Source organism: Macaca fascicularis, chromosome 17 (genome assembly GCF_037993035.2).
Source record: "Macaca fascicularis isolate 582-1 chromosome 17, T2T-MFA8v1.1".
Classification (NCBI taxonomy): domain Eukaryota; kingdom Metazoa; phylum Chordata; class Mammalia; order Primates; family Cercopithecidae; genus Macaca; species Macaca fascicularis.
This window is the reverse complement of record NC_088391.1, coordinates 11,028,408-11,042,777: the sequence shown is the minus strand read 5'-3', so window position 1 is coordinate 11,042,777 and position 14,370 is coordinate 11,028,408. Positions and strand designations below refer to the sequence as shown.

Here is a 14,370-nt window from a genome sequence, read left to right as displayed (position 1 = left end):
TGCCTAATTTTCAATTTCAGAAAAGTGTTGCTTGAAATAAGGTGCAAAAAGAGAGAAATTATGTCTATTTATATTTAGGATGGGCTTTTTTTTTTTTTTACATTATCATCACAACTTAGCAGAATTCTGTAATGACATCAAAAACCTGAATAAAAACAACATTAATCTGCATGCCAGGATTTCCTTAAGAAGAGATTCACTGTTTGTACAGCGGCTTTTTCTTCTTCTCCAATATTATCTACTCATGAGCAAATACATCTCTTAACTAACAAGTTCCAAGGTAAGCATTTGAAATAAATTGAAAAAAAAAGAAAAAGTCTTTATTCTTTGTTGGCATGCTGTTACCCTGAAATCCCCTCTTGACATTCTTCATCCCGTTTAGAGACTGCGAACAGACCTAATATGTTGTTTGAACCTAATACGTTGTTTGACAAAATGGATTGTTTTTCACACAGTCTCCAAGACTGCCACACTGAGCTTTTCCATTTCCAATTTAAAATACTGCTATAAACAGTATCGGCTACGACCACTCATGTTTCAACACAAAATTTTCCTTCCTAATTGATCTTGGTGATTGAAATGGTGCAATGAGGAATACTGATTAAATAACTGCTTTCACTTCAACATCCGGATTGTCATGATCCCTTTCCTGAATTTACACTCAAGAATTCATTCGTACTTTTTTTTAAAAGGTAGTTTGGATTTTAGCGTTCGATAAAATGAATAACCCAAAACATACTTCTGTCACCATGAAATTTCTTGCATGTTTTTACTGCAACAAAAATATCCTCCTTCTTCACTGGCTTTCCCTAAAAAAAAGAAAAGAAAAAATATATGCATATGTGAGTCAGCGTTAACTTCACACCCACGTTAGATCTCACATGCTCTAGAGTTCAAATTAACCAATGTCAAGGATATCAAACATATCCGGGACGAAGTTTTAGGGGAGAAATGGAAACATAGGGCAGCTGACAATACAGCCTTTCTGTCAGCCAGCCCTGGACCTGCCTGCTCCACCGTGCATGGACTGTGCATCCCCTTAACAAGTTTCTCAAGCTCTCAGAATTTCAGTCGGCTTGTTTAGAAAAATAATAATAACCACCACAAGGCTGCTATTATTACTGTAATTTTTTAAGCACATAGTAACTGACCAGTAAATGTTAGTGACCTCTCATTTCCTTTCTCCAGCTGGTGAAGATTTTGACAAAAAGAGAGAAATAGGAGGATTTTTTAGTGTAAAATAAGAGATGTTGCCCTTTTCTGGGCCTGGCCTTACTTTAATGTTGAAAACATTTTTACAGCAGCCTCTTTACTGGTGACCCAAGTCTAGGCTAAGGATGTTTTCTCCTCTGCCAAAGGTAGGATTCCTTCAAACACCTGGTGAAGGTGGGGTGGGGGCAGTCCTGGAGCCCAGGATGATCACACAGATGAAAGGGAGCACCAAGAGGGATCTGTCAACAAGGCACACCCAAGCCCTTCCTGACCCCTTTATTACCTGTCTTAGGCCTGCAATCATATTCAATCATGACTCCTACATAATTTGGGGCTGGTTTACAGTGACATCTAACTACAGCTTTGTCATGTCACTCAAGGCACTAGGAGAGCACTGAAAGAGCAAGCAAGCATTCTGCCTGGAAAGACTGGTCCGCGCCTCTGGAACTGCAAACACATTACAGATTCTCTCTCAGTGCTGCACTGTGTTTTGGGGTGTGTGCGTGTGTGTGTGTGGTGTGTGTGTGTGTCTATGTATTTATCTCCTAAAATGGCACACACAGACTTCTGTGTGACTGACTTGAGAATAACGACAACATTTGAGGTTGGTGAACATATTTTTTCTTATGAGAAAAGCAGTTAACAACCTAGTGAGTGTCAGGGTCTCCAGGCTCATACTGGGGCTGGACCTTGGGTCTGCCAACACAAGTGAATTCATTCTGAAAGTTCTGGATGGCTGTCAGTGAGATGAAAGGCAGAGCCACCTGCTGAGACAGTAAAGGGTGCAGGCTTGTGGAGAAGGCTTAGGTGTCACAGAAAGTACTGGCAATGGCCTTTCCAGGAAATGGAACAGAAATTCCAATCAATGCATCCTACATCATCAACAAAAGAAATGACTGTGGGCATACTAACCCTAAAGCACTATGATGGGCAGTCCTTCACAAAGGCTCTGGATAAAGGGGAGCCCGTCAGAACCCTTGCTTCCCTCCCTACTAGCTACGTAGTCATAAACAAGCACTTGGCTTCTCTGCGCCTCTCTCTTCTCATTTGTAAGATGGAGTTACAATAATACTAACCTTGTATGATTGTTATTACTAGAGTCATGATATATAGTTCTTACCCGGCACAGGGAAAATGTTGATTTTCTTTTTAGATATAAAGTGCTAGTGCAGCACTATTCACAATAGCAAAGACATGGAATCAGTGAAGGTGCCCATTAATGGTGGATTGAATAAAGAAAATGTGGTACAGATACACCAAGGAATACTATGCAGCCATAAGAAAGAATGAAATAATGTACTTGCAGCAACATGGATGCAGCTAGGGGCCACTATCCTACGCGAATTAATGCAGAAACAGAAAACCAAATACTGCATGCATGTGTTCACTTACAAGTGGGAGCTAAACACTGGGTACACACAAACATAAAAATAGGAACAACAGACATTGGGGACTCTAAAAAGGTGAGGAAGGAAGAAGACCAAGGTTTGAAAACTTCCTATTGGGTACCATGTTCACTATTTGGGTGACAGAATCAGTAGAAGCCCAAACCTTAGCATCACGCAACATACCCTTGTAACAAACTTGCACATGAATGCCCTGAATCTAAAATTTATTTTAAAGTGCTAGGATGACATTATGCACAGCATCTAAATTTTTCCTTTGATATTCAAAGAAGTTTTTCTTCTGTTACTTACACAAAGTGGTAGAAAAGAATGGAACGTGGTAGCACAGTAGAAGTCCACGTCATCTGTACAAAACTCAGGCACTGGGGTCAGGGGAGGTCCTCCGCCTTTGTCCCAGATGTAGAGGGCAATCTGCCGCAAGACAGGAGACAGGCAGTGACGAAAGAACTCAGTCAACACAAGTAAAAGAAGGGACAAAAGATCTCAAGGGAAAGCAGAAGACACCTTCCATAGAGAGTAGGTTGAACCATATCAATTTGTCAGCATTCAACGGGACTTTTTAAACTTAAAAAAATGACAATTCCATGTGAATAAATGTATTCTATTACTAACAATAAGCAATTAACTACGAATCAATATTCTGACCGCCAAAAAATTCCAAGGTATGCGGTTTTAGGAAAGAACACATTCTACAACATCACAGAGAGATGTAAGAAAATATTATTACGGCTCCAGTTTCCTTAGTATGGTAATTACATACCCCGAATACTCAGCTTGCTTAAAACATCTAAAAATGCTGGGTAAAATGCCCTTAAATATTTAAATGTATTGCTAAGTTGACACAAAAATGTGGAATCTGTGAGAACAAAAATGGGAAAGTTTTGTTTTCCTGGGGAAAAAAGGGCACCAAGGGTAGTTTTCCCTAGTAGGTATCAGCTGACCTCTGGCAAGGCTGAGTTTCTGATAGGAGTGAAGAGACTGAAGGCTATGACCCACCCAAGGTGGGGTGTGACTAACAGCAATCCCATACATAAAGCTAGGACCACGGGTCTAAACGGAGGGAAAAGAATCATCGCTAAATCTCCTCTTAGATTTTGTAACCAAAAGCCAGGCCTCCTCAAATTGTGCCACTATGAGGTCCCAAAACACGTCAAACTGATCATCTAAATTATCTCAAGTCAGTATAACTCATTAGCAACAGGCAGAAGCTAATGTAAATCCTTACTAAGGAACCACAACCTTAATAGAAGGCTCAGGGGATTTTTCTAAAGGAACAAGGGTGCTTACAGAACAATCACTCAGAGGAAAAAAACAAAAATCACACACAAAAAAGAAATAAGATAATGAACAAGAGCCAGCAGACATAATTTAATCAGACTCAAAAAACTTCAGATATCAGAATTATCAAACAGATTATAAAATTACTATGCTTAATATATTTTTATAAAGAAAAACTTTAAAACACGAGAAAAGATTATTTTGAAAAGATTACACAAAACAAGCACATTTGAAAAATAACTGAGGCTGGGTGTGGTGGCTGACACCTGTAATCCCAGCACTTTGGGAGGCCTGATCCTGGAGTCAGGTCAGGAGTTTGAGACCAGCCTGTCCAATATGGTGAAACCCCATCTTTACTTAAAAATACAAAAATTAGCTGGTCGTGGTGGTGCACACCCGTAGACCCAGTTACTCAGGAGTCCGAGGTGGAAGAATTGCTTGAACTCAGGAGACGGAGGTTGCAGTGAACTGAGATCACACCACTGCACTCCAGCCTGGGTGACAGAATAAGAGAGACTCTATCGCAGAAAAAAAAAAAAAAAAAAAAAGAAAGAAAAAGAATTCAATAAAACTTGTGATGACAGAAAATGACTGGCAACCTAGAATCATCTACATGATGTAAGTATGCTTCAAAAACAAAGTTGAAATAAATATTGTTAAAGAAAAAATATTGAGAGAATTTACCACCTCACTAAAAGAAATTCTAAAGGATACACTTCAGGAGGAATAAAAATGATTCAATCGGAAGGCCCAAGACACAAGATGGAATGATAAGCAAAAACAATGGCAAATATATGACGAGTTAATACCAATGTTAACTGCATAAAATAATGATAATATCTAAGTTTCCAGGGTAAAAAGAAAAAGGGACAAATACATTGAATAACAATTGCATATAAGTTGGGAGTGGGATAATCAGAGTTAAAGTATCCTAAGGCCCTCAAATTTTCTGGCTGTTAATTAATAAACCATTGTTAGGTTAAGAATGCATGTTAAAATATTTAAAATAACCAGTAAAGTACAGACAGATTGAACTTCTAAAATAGCAGACAAGAAAAAATATGGACTAATAAATAAATAAATAAATAAGAAGACAAGGAACTTTAAAATAGAAAAGTAGAGGGGCTGGACATGGTGGCTCACTCCTGTAATCCCAGCACTTTGGGAGGCCGAGGTGGGCAGATTACGAGGTCAGGAGTTCAAGACCAGCCTGGCTAAGATGGTGAAACCCTGTCTCTACTAAAAATACAAAAAGAAATTAGCCGGGCGTGGTGGCAGGCGCCTGTAATCCCAGTTACTCAGGAGGCTGAGGCAGAGAACTGCTTGAACCCAGGAGGAGGAGGTTGCAGTGAGCTGAGATGGCGCCACTGCACTCCAGCCTGGGTGACAGAGCGAGACTCCGTCTCAAAAAAAAAAAAAAAAAAAAAAAAAAAAAAAAGAAAAGAAAAGAAAAATAGAAAATAAGGAGAGGGGCAAAAAATAAAGTGATAGAAATCAAATACATCAGTAATTACAATCAACATCAAGGTAAATTTGCCATCTGGTTTAAAGCTAAAGATTTTCAAACTGGAGGGTGGGGGGAAAAGGAATGTCCATAGACTGAGTGGCGTCTAAATGATAAATTTATTTCTCACAGTTCTAGGGGCTGGGAAGTCTAAGATCAAGGGACTGGCAGATTCAGTGGTGAGGGCCTGCTTCCTGGTTCATGGATGGCACCTTCTAGCTGTGTCCTTACATGGCAGAAAGGGCAAGGAAGCTCCCTGGGGCCTCTTTTATAAAAGTGCCAATCCCATTCATGAGGGCTCCACTCTCATGCCCCTGTCACCTCCCACAGGTCTACTTCCAAAGACCATTTCACTGGCGCTCAGGTTTCAAGGTATGAATTGGGCGTGGGGGGGCATGATCATTTAATCCATACTGGCATATGTACAACCGAAGCACCATGTAAGAGCAGAGTACTTCTAATGCCATTTTTGCATGTTTTTAGAAATCTACCTCTGGACCCATCCATCTAGCTTAAAAGTAAAGAATCATGAATCACAAGATGCAACCTTTTTCACTGTTCTGTCTTCACCTACATAACTGAAATGAGCTTAAAATACAAGCAACTAATTCACTGGAGTGTTGTGAAATTATCTCTGTGGGGAGTAGATGTGGGTGGGGAACTACACGATTAGGGAATGCAAAACACCTTTTACATCGAAGGACGTGAATTCTTGATTACTAGGACTTTTAATCAAACGAAACATGACATACCTCATGTTTTAAATCTATTGTAAAGTCGGATTTCAGGGATTCACTCTTTAGTCTCTTGGTAAGCCTAGAAAATAGAGACAATTTGATTTTTTTTAACCAAAAGAAGTGTCAAATAAGACTAACACATTCTTGAGACTTTCTAGTGTTTGAAAACAGATAAACATACAGATTTAAAGATAAAAATAACAGTTTAATTTCCTTGAGGGAAAGAACTGTGGAAAATGCAACGGTTGGCTGACCAATAAATGAACGCAAGGAAAGTAGCATTCATTATTCCAACATCTGCCAAATAACGTACGATACAATACAATGCCTTGGGGGAAAAAGTCACGAGCTTTGTTGACTCCTGATAATCTTTACACTAAATAATACAGAGAAAGAAAAAGGAAAGGGAAAATAAATTGTGCTTGAGAAACAGACACGGCCACTTTTTGTTTCTTACTTTAATGAATCTTGCTGGGTTTCATGGGGGAAAAGCATGTGGTTTTGGGGAAGAATAACACTTTTATTGCAAGTCATTGTCTTGTTTAAACATTTTCAATGGCTCCTTTCCCATAGAGAATAAAGCCCCAAACTCCGGAGCCAGTCTCCAGGCTCCTACCATTCCCAGCCATCTCTAGCATCACAGCACCCACTTGCTACACCCAGTGCACACGCCTCCCCATTGTTCTCTCCTGCTGGACATCTGCCTAGACTGTCTGTTCCCAACCTTTACCGAGCAAACTTGTAAACACAAAACTCATGGGTACCTTCTCTGTAAAACTTACCCAGATTTGCCCACCAGAGTAAATGGAAACTTCCTTGACTGCCAGAGTACAAAGCACAGACCTATCAGCTTTATCACATGCATTAAAATCTGGTGTATACATAGCTCTCTCTGTGTTATACTTTCTTCTCTGTCTTGCCAGCACTGCCCACCGTACCAGACCACAATGAGCACTCAGTGAGCTCCCTGAATGAACTAGACAACATATTTGATTCAAAGCTAACGAGGGAGGAATACTTACCCAAATCACCAAAATACCATATGGTTTTGTATTTACTTATAGAGCTGAAGACTAGACTATTAGTTTAAATTACAAACCTCCTCATACATAATTTCACTACAAAGAAATAATAGTGATTTTAAAAAGGAAGTAGGTTGGGCACAGTAGCTCATACCTATAAACCCAGCACTTTGGGAGGCAAAGGCAGGAGGACTGCTTGAGGCTAGGAGTTAGAGCCCATCCTGGGCAACATAAGTTTAACATAAAATTTAAAACAAAATTAAAAAAAATTTTTTTTAATTAGTCAAGCATGGTGCATCTGTAGTCCTAGTTACTCAGAAGGCTGCGGTGGGAGGATCGCTTGAGCCTAGTAGTTGAAGGCTGCAGTGAACCATGATCACACTCCAGCCTGAGCAACAGAGACCTTGTCTCAAAAAGAAAAGAAAAAAAAAAAAAAAAAAAAAGAAAGAAAAATTTTAAAAGAAAAAGGAAAAATAGCAATAAATTTCAATTTTTTTTCCAACTGTTTTTAATTACATCTTTCTGGTTCGGCCACGAAAGATTTCTATAAAAATTCACCTCTGATTCTCTGATTAGAAGAAGACAGAAAGCAGACACAGGATAAATGTGCTTCATTACAAAGTATTTGTCTCACAGCTGATACTAACATAGCTTAGTAGCAGGTAGCACCAAAAGAAGCCCCATATAATATCTGTCACATTCCTGCTCAATACTCGCCCACAGATCTGTGAGTGTAAGTGGGGTGGACTGAGAGTCTACATCCTCAGATACACTCCAAATATATACTTAGAGAAAAAATGTCTGCCCTGGCAAGTGAGATCTTGTCCAATATGAATTCTTCTCAGTTGGAGCAAGTTTTCATAGATAAACTGTACCAAGCTAACTTTGGGATTTGGACTCATGCCACATGCCTTCAAAATCTAATTAGACCACAAAGAGTAAGTCTTCACTTCATTCAGGCTCCAAAGACAGAAAAGTCATACCCGGGCTTATTGCCACAGGCGAGGAACACCAAGTTGTGATCAGAATACAAGAAGCATGTGACCTCCACTGTCAGATGGCCGTGTTTCATAGGCCCCTTCACAACCGTCAATAAACACCTTAGTACTGTTACCTTAAACATGCTCTCCATCTTTTTGGCTTTTCAAGTTTCTCATTCAATCCTTGAAAATTCTTTTTCTTTGAGGGAAACCTCAGAAGGGGAAAAAGTGAAAACCACTGATAGAATTTCTGAGACAGGGCCAGGTGTGGTGGCTCATGCCTGTAATCCTGGCACTTTGGGAGGCCGAGGCGGGTAGATCACCTGAGGTCAGGAGTTCAAGACCTGCCTGGCCAGCATGGTGAAACCCCATCTCTACTAAATATACAAAAATTAGTCGAGCATGGTGTTGCACACCTGTAATCCCAGCTACTTGGGAGGCTGAGGCAGGAGAATTGCTTGAACCCGGGAAGCTGAGGTTGCAGTGAGCCGGGATTGTGCCACTGCACTCCATCCTGGGCAACAGAACAAGCCTCCATCGCTAAAAAAAAAAAAAAAAAAAAAAAAAAAGAATTCCTGAGACAGAAAAGGACTGATAAGAGGACTAATGAAAATGTACATGGGCTATCTTTCAGTGGCAATCTCTTGCAGTCCACAGAGTGTACCATAACCAAGTCATATTTATGTAAATATCATAGACTTCTGGCGGAAGAGTTAGCCTCATGTGCCACCTCAGGCCTATGTCAGTCACCCAGTCACCTTGCAAACAAGTTCAAGTTCTAAGAGTGTGCAGGGTGACCAACTAACTTAAATGGCAATACCTAATAGTGCTAACTGGATTTCGTTTTTCTATCAAGCAAGATATGAAGCAGGGTTTTTCCAATGCTAGTTTCAGTAACCAACAATACCAAAAAACCAATGAAAGCCAGAAATTCCAGTTACTTAGATGAAATGTTTCCTCATTAAATATTCAGTTCCTGGCAAATATGAAGTTTTAGCTTTCCCAATTTTTAGAAGTTATTGGGCCGGGTGTGGTGGCTCATGCCTGTAATCTCAGCACTTTGGGAGGTCAAGGCAAGTGGATCACGAGGTCAGGAGATCGAGACCATCCTGGCTAACACGGTGAAACCCCATCTCTACTAAAAATACAAAAAATTAGCCGGGCATGGTGGCGGGAGCCTGCAGTCCCAGCTACTCGGGAGGCTGAGGCAGGAGACTGGCGTGAACCTAGGAGGTGGAGCTTGCAGTGAGCCAAGATCGTGCCACTGCACTCCAGCCTGGGTGACAGAGCAAGACTCTGTCTCAAAAAAAATATAAATAAATAAGTTAAGTCATGCCCCCAATGGCACAGTTCTAACAACACAACCACCTAGGCTACAGACGTGCAAATGAACGAGGGCCCTTTCAACTCAATACCTAGCTGGCTTTTTCAATCCCACTTGTCAATCAGTCAACAGAGCAACCTGCTGAAGGAAATCTCGATAAGGTTTGCTGGTGGAAAAACAATGGCGAAAACCAGAAATAGTGTCCTGTAACGATTTTTTTAATAAGATGATTTTTGAAGGAATCATCCTATTGGAAGTTAATGAAAATTTCTCCAAAAAGGAAAATATTTATTCATAAATAAACTGTATCAAGGTAACTTTGGGATTTGGACTCATGCCACATGACTTCAAAATCAATTTGTTTTAATTGATCAAATGGATGGATTGCCAGGAAATATTAGGCAGTGTGAACTCAAAACTCACTGATGTGGAATTGTTAGGCCAAATAAAATTTCAGTGGGAAATAGTCTAAGAAAGCGTGCCTCATGAAATATCTTTAGGTAACCAGTTGTGCTGGAGACTAGGGCAGAAGAAATACTTAAGTAACTGTAAGTTGTTACGTTACCTACAATGTGGGCCATAAAGTCAAGGAAAGGACACAAAGGGAATCAGCATTCCTGGACTGGCCCTGTTGGTTGTCCATGTAAATAGTTTCCCCTTCATTCTTCCTAAACAAATTCTGGTTTTGATTAATATTAAGCCCAACAATTATACAGGCTCCAGAGTCAGAGACTGATTACTCTGGGCCAGCCAGAATAAGCAATGAAATTCCCTGGCAACTGTTAATACTCTGGGGATTAGAACTGAAAATTCCAATAATTCTAATAATCAATGAAATTCCCAGGCAACTGTTAACAGTCCGGAGATTAGAACACATATGCAGTTGGCCCAACCAGACTGAGGATTAAGCACTTACCATTCATGGTCGGGAACAGGCTGTCTACTATTGGATACAAACAGGAAATACGTAGCCCTTATTGTCTTGAAACCACAAGAGGAACCACATTTAGGATAAATGGATTCTGTGTACTATAGGATAGAGGGACAGAGAAAGTGTGGGTCCTCAGTGATATCGATAAACTGCCGGATCAACCAACCACAGACCTCACTCACCCCAATTACAGCCAAAGTATTTCCTTAATCCAGTTTCAGTTGCTTCCTATTACTTGCATCCAAAAGCATGCTAATTGATATAGCTGCCAATAATAGGAAGAAATAAAGTCAGCACATTAGGGAAAAACTGGGAAAAAAACAACTAGGAAGATCCAATGTTGCAGCTGATGGGGCTAATGGATACTTTATCCTTCTAGTCCTGAGTATAATACCAATTTCTTGAAAAATAAATAAGAATCCCCACTAGAAAAGCCATTTAAAAATATATCTTGACCACAAGATAGTTGTTATGCCAGATGGGTTATATCATTTTATTTGCTTGATTACCTGTCAGCATCAGGGGGAAAGGAAATATGATCTAAGATAACTAGAATTTTAAATATGGCACTATGGTAGAGTCTGCATATTTATTTTGCTTTGTCTTTCCTGGCAGGGGAAAGGGAGAGGAGGTTGGGAGAAGACCATGGATATCAATGAACCATACACATTCTACAGTTTGTTGGTCACTATTCAGCATGCAGAAGGTTATCTGGTGCCTCACTCCACTATCATACTGGAGTCACGGGGGAAGTGCTGGGAATTTCCTGAGCTTTGTGGAAAAGATTAACCTCTTGGCTTTAACTCCCTTAGTCACAGTTCCTATTACTATGGTCTGAATGTTTGTGTCCCCTCTCAAATTCATAGGCTGAAGTCCTACCCCTCAAGGTGATGTTACTAGGAGGCAGGGCCTTTGGGAGGTGAAGAGGCCATGGGGAGGGAACTCTCATGAATGGGACTGCGCCCTTATAAAAAAAAGACCCCTCAACCCTTCTCCCAGATGAGGGGACACAGCAAGAAGGAAAGGAACCAGAATGCTGGCACTCACCAGACGCTGAATCTGCCAGCGCCTTGATCTTGGACTTTCAGCCTCCAGAACTATAATAAACTGCTGTTGTTTATAAGCTCCCTGGTTTACGGCATTTTCTTATAGCAGCCCAAACAGACTAAAATGCCTACACACCCTGCTGCAGTGACGTGGCCCTCAGTTCTCTCTCCTAAATATGGTTAAACTTGACCAGAAAGGGAGATGTGAAACCCCTATGGAAGTTGGGCACTGGCTACCTTCCCTTGTCAACAGATGGGTTCAATGATCTCACAGACACAACAAGGAAGGGAATCATGGACCTGTGGTCTCCTGTGGGACTACCTTGCAAAATGCCAGATAATCCAGAACATAAAGTCACCCCTTAACAAGGCTAACATCTCGGCTAGTGCACAACCTGCAACCCTGGTTCACGAACCCCTGGAAGCTAGTCATGTGGTGAGCATGAGACAGTAATGAGGTGAGCGCTAGCCAGAGCCAACAAAGCCTGCCAGTGCTCTGGGTGCCGCTACACCTGATGGGCAGTGAAGCAGAGGGCAGAGGTTTTCTAGAACAGGTTAAACTTAACACCAGCATGTCAGCCAATAAGAGTTAGGTTGAACTGCCCTATATAGGGATGCTAGGAGTCAAAAATGTGTTCAAACAGGATCACTTCCATCAACCCACACCTGGTTAAGACAGTAAGTCAAAGGAAGCAAGAATAAATAGTTACTTCTAACACCTAATTCAACAAAAACTGAATTGAATTCAGCATCAAGAGGTCTCCAATAAAGTCTTGCTAAAGGAAGATAGGAAATTGTGATGGGAAGAAGGAAGGTAAAACTCTAGACTATAAGGATTTGCCATCAGGATAAGAGGCCTCCTGGATCAGAAGGCAGTGATGAAGAAAAGAGCTATACTAGCTTCAAGGAAATGATTAGACCCTCTGCTTGCCATATAGCTCTTCCTGGGTCCACTAGTTTCCTCTTTAGCCCTGAAGGAAGAAGCACCTGCTGCAGTTACAGCACTTCACAGGGCAGGCAATAGCTGTGTTTGTTCCTCTCTCAAGGGACTTCGTACTATATGGGAAATGGGAGAGAAACAGGCTTACACAGAGGTTATAAGTCCCAAGTCAGAAAAAATCACTACCATGTGGGACTTCTCCCAAGGAGAGGTCAGACCAAATCTTTCCATACCATAAAACTAAGCAGAGACCAAATGAGGAAGGCTAGAGGAAGCCTCCTGTGGCCGAGGATGACAAGAATACTTGAGGAAGGGAGAAGGAACAGTGGCTCAGCCTACAAAGTGCAGGTCACAGCTTCTAGGCATTAAGAGTCCAGACTCAACAAAGGTGGCTAAACTGGCCCCAAACATAAGGCTGCTGGACACTGCAGGAAAAGAGTGTCCTGGGAACTGCCGGTGCTCAAGCTGTAGCAAACCAAAGTGTACTTAATTTGAGAAGAAACACGACCCGAGGCTGCTGAAGGGCAGAACATATTCCCCTCTCCCCTGCAGAGCACAGAACCAGGCAGACCAGCAGATGGTGAGAAAGGAACGACCACTTCTTCTTGTCTTCACTCCCCTTCCTCCTTGACCCTTCTAAGAATGAAGGGAGGGAGGCTGTGCAGATGCTGTTAGGCATGCTTGGTAGGGGACGGGAGAAAGGCATCCTTGCCTGGCAGTCCCAGGACGGAGTGTGTAAGTCAAGGATCCTTTTTTTTTTTTTTTTTTTTTTTTTGAGACAGAGTCTTGCTCTGTCGCCCAGGCTGGAGTGCAGTGGCGCGGTCTCGGCTCACTGCAAGCTCTGCCTCCCGGGTTCACGCCATTCTCCGCCTCAGCCTCCCGAGTAGCTGGGACTACATACAGGAGCCCGCCACCACGCCTGGCTAATTTTTTGTATTTTTTTTAGTAGAGACGGGGTTTCACTGTGTTAGCCAGGATGGTCTCGATCTCCTGACCCCGTGATCCGCCCGCCTCAGCCTCCCAGAGTGCCGGGATTACAGGCGTGAGCCACCGCGCCCGGCAAGGATCTTAACTGGAAACAAACAAACAAAAATAATCCACTCTGGCTAGTTAAAGCATAATGTAAATTCATTAAAGCATATAGATGGCTCATGGAATTACTGGAAAGTCTGATTAAACAGACTGTAAGCTAAGATTCCAAGAACCCCCAGATTTGTAGCGAAGAAATAAGCAGCATAGGAACTTCAGACTCTGCCATCATCAGGAAGCTGCTGTCAACCGCAACTGACTCTTCCTCTGCTACCAGTCTCAATTCAAATGGTCCCCCATGCTTTGTCTCCTTCCCCACACAATTCAGTTCCCAAAAATAATTGTACAGAACACATCTACCTGATGGAACCTACAACATATGGCTGCTTCCTAGTGGCAAGGAAGGGTAGGAAACACAGGGGTTTTGTTTTGTTGTTTGGATTCTACACTGGAAAGGAGGGTATCACACTGTAGAGAACTTTCAAATGTGAAAGGAGTAGTCAAGAAGTTTTGTCCAGCTAGGAATGACAAGGTATGTACTATCCTATATATCTACAATGGGCTAATAAGATTTTGAAGACCCCAAATCCTAGAGACAGGACACTTAATGACAGAAACTCTTTAATCTCTGAAGATAAAAAAGTCACAACTGCTTTATCAACTCTCTATTCCCTAAAGAACAAAAACATTTAATAATCTGAAGGGCTTGTCAACAACCGTATTTCTCCTGAATTACAATTTAACCATCTTCACTTTCCACATCTAACAGAGCACCACTGTGATTATACACACAAATGGCTAGCTATGATTACCTATAGTACCTTCCACTAGCTAGCTGTCCTCCTGCCTGGCCCGTGTTTCAGTATGCACACCCATGCACCTAATGAGTCATCAACTCTCAACCCCAGCATGTTACTGCTTCATTTTCTTACGGGTGAGAGAAGTTACACCTATAGCTAAG

At 41.5% G+C, this 14,370-nt stretch overlaps 1 protein-coding gene across 3 annotated transcripts in view; it reads right to left on the bottom strand.

The window, feature by feature from the left end:
* Window positions 1-14,370, bottom strand: part of B3GLCT (beta 3-glucosyltransferase) — a 120,633-nt gene that overhangs the window by 44,517 nt on the left and 61,746 nt on the right. For all 3 annotated transcript variants that reach the window (XM_015439125.4, XM_005585593.5, XM_065533132.1), the window contains exons 8-10: window positions 6,153-6,216; window positions 2,910-3,029; window positions 740-809 (exon numbers count right to left, since the gene is read on the bottom strand). In XM_015439125.4, coding sequence (XP_015294611.3) covers window positions 740-809; window positions 2,910-3,029; window positions 6,153-6,216 — 254 coding nt within the window. The remainder of the gene's footprint in view (window positions 1-739; window positions 810-2,909; window positions 3,030-6,152; window positions 6,217-14,370) is intronic.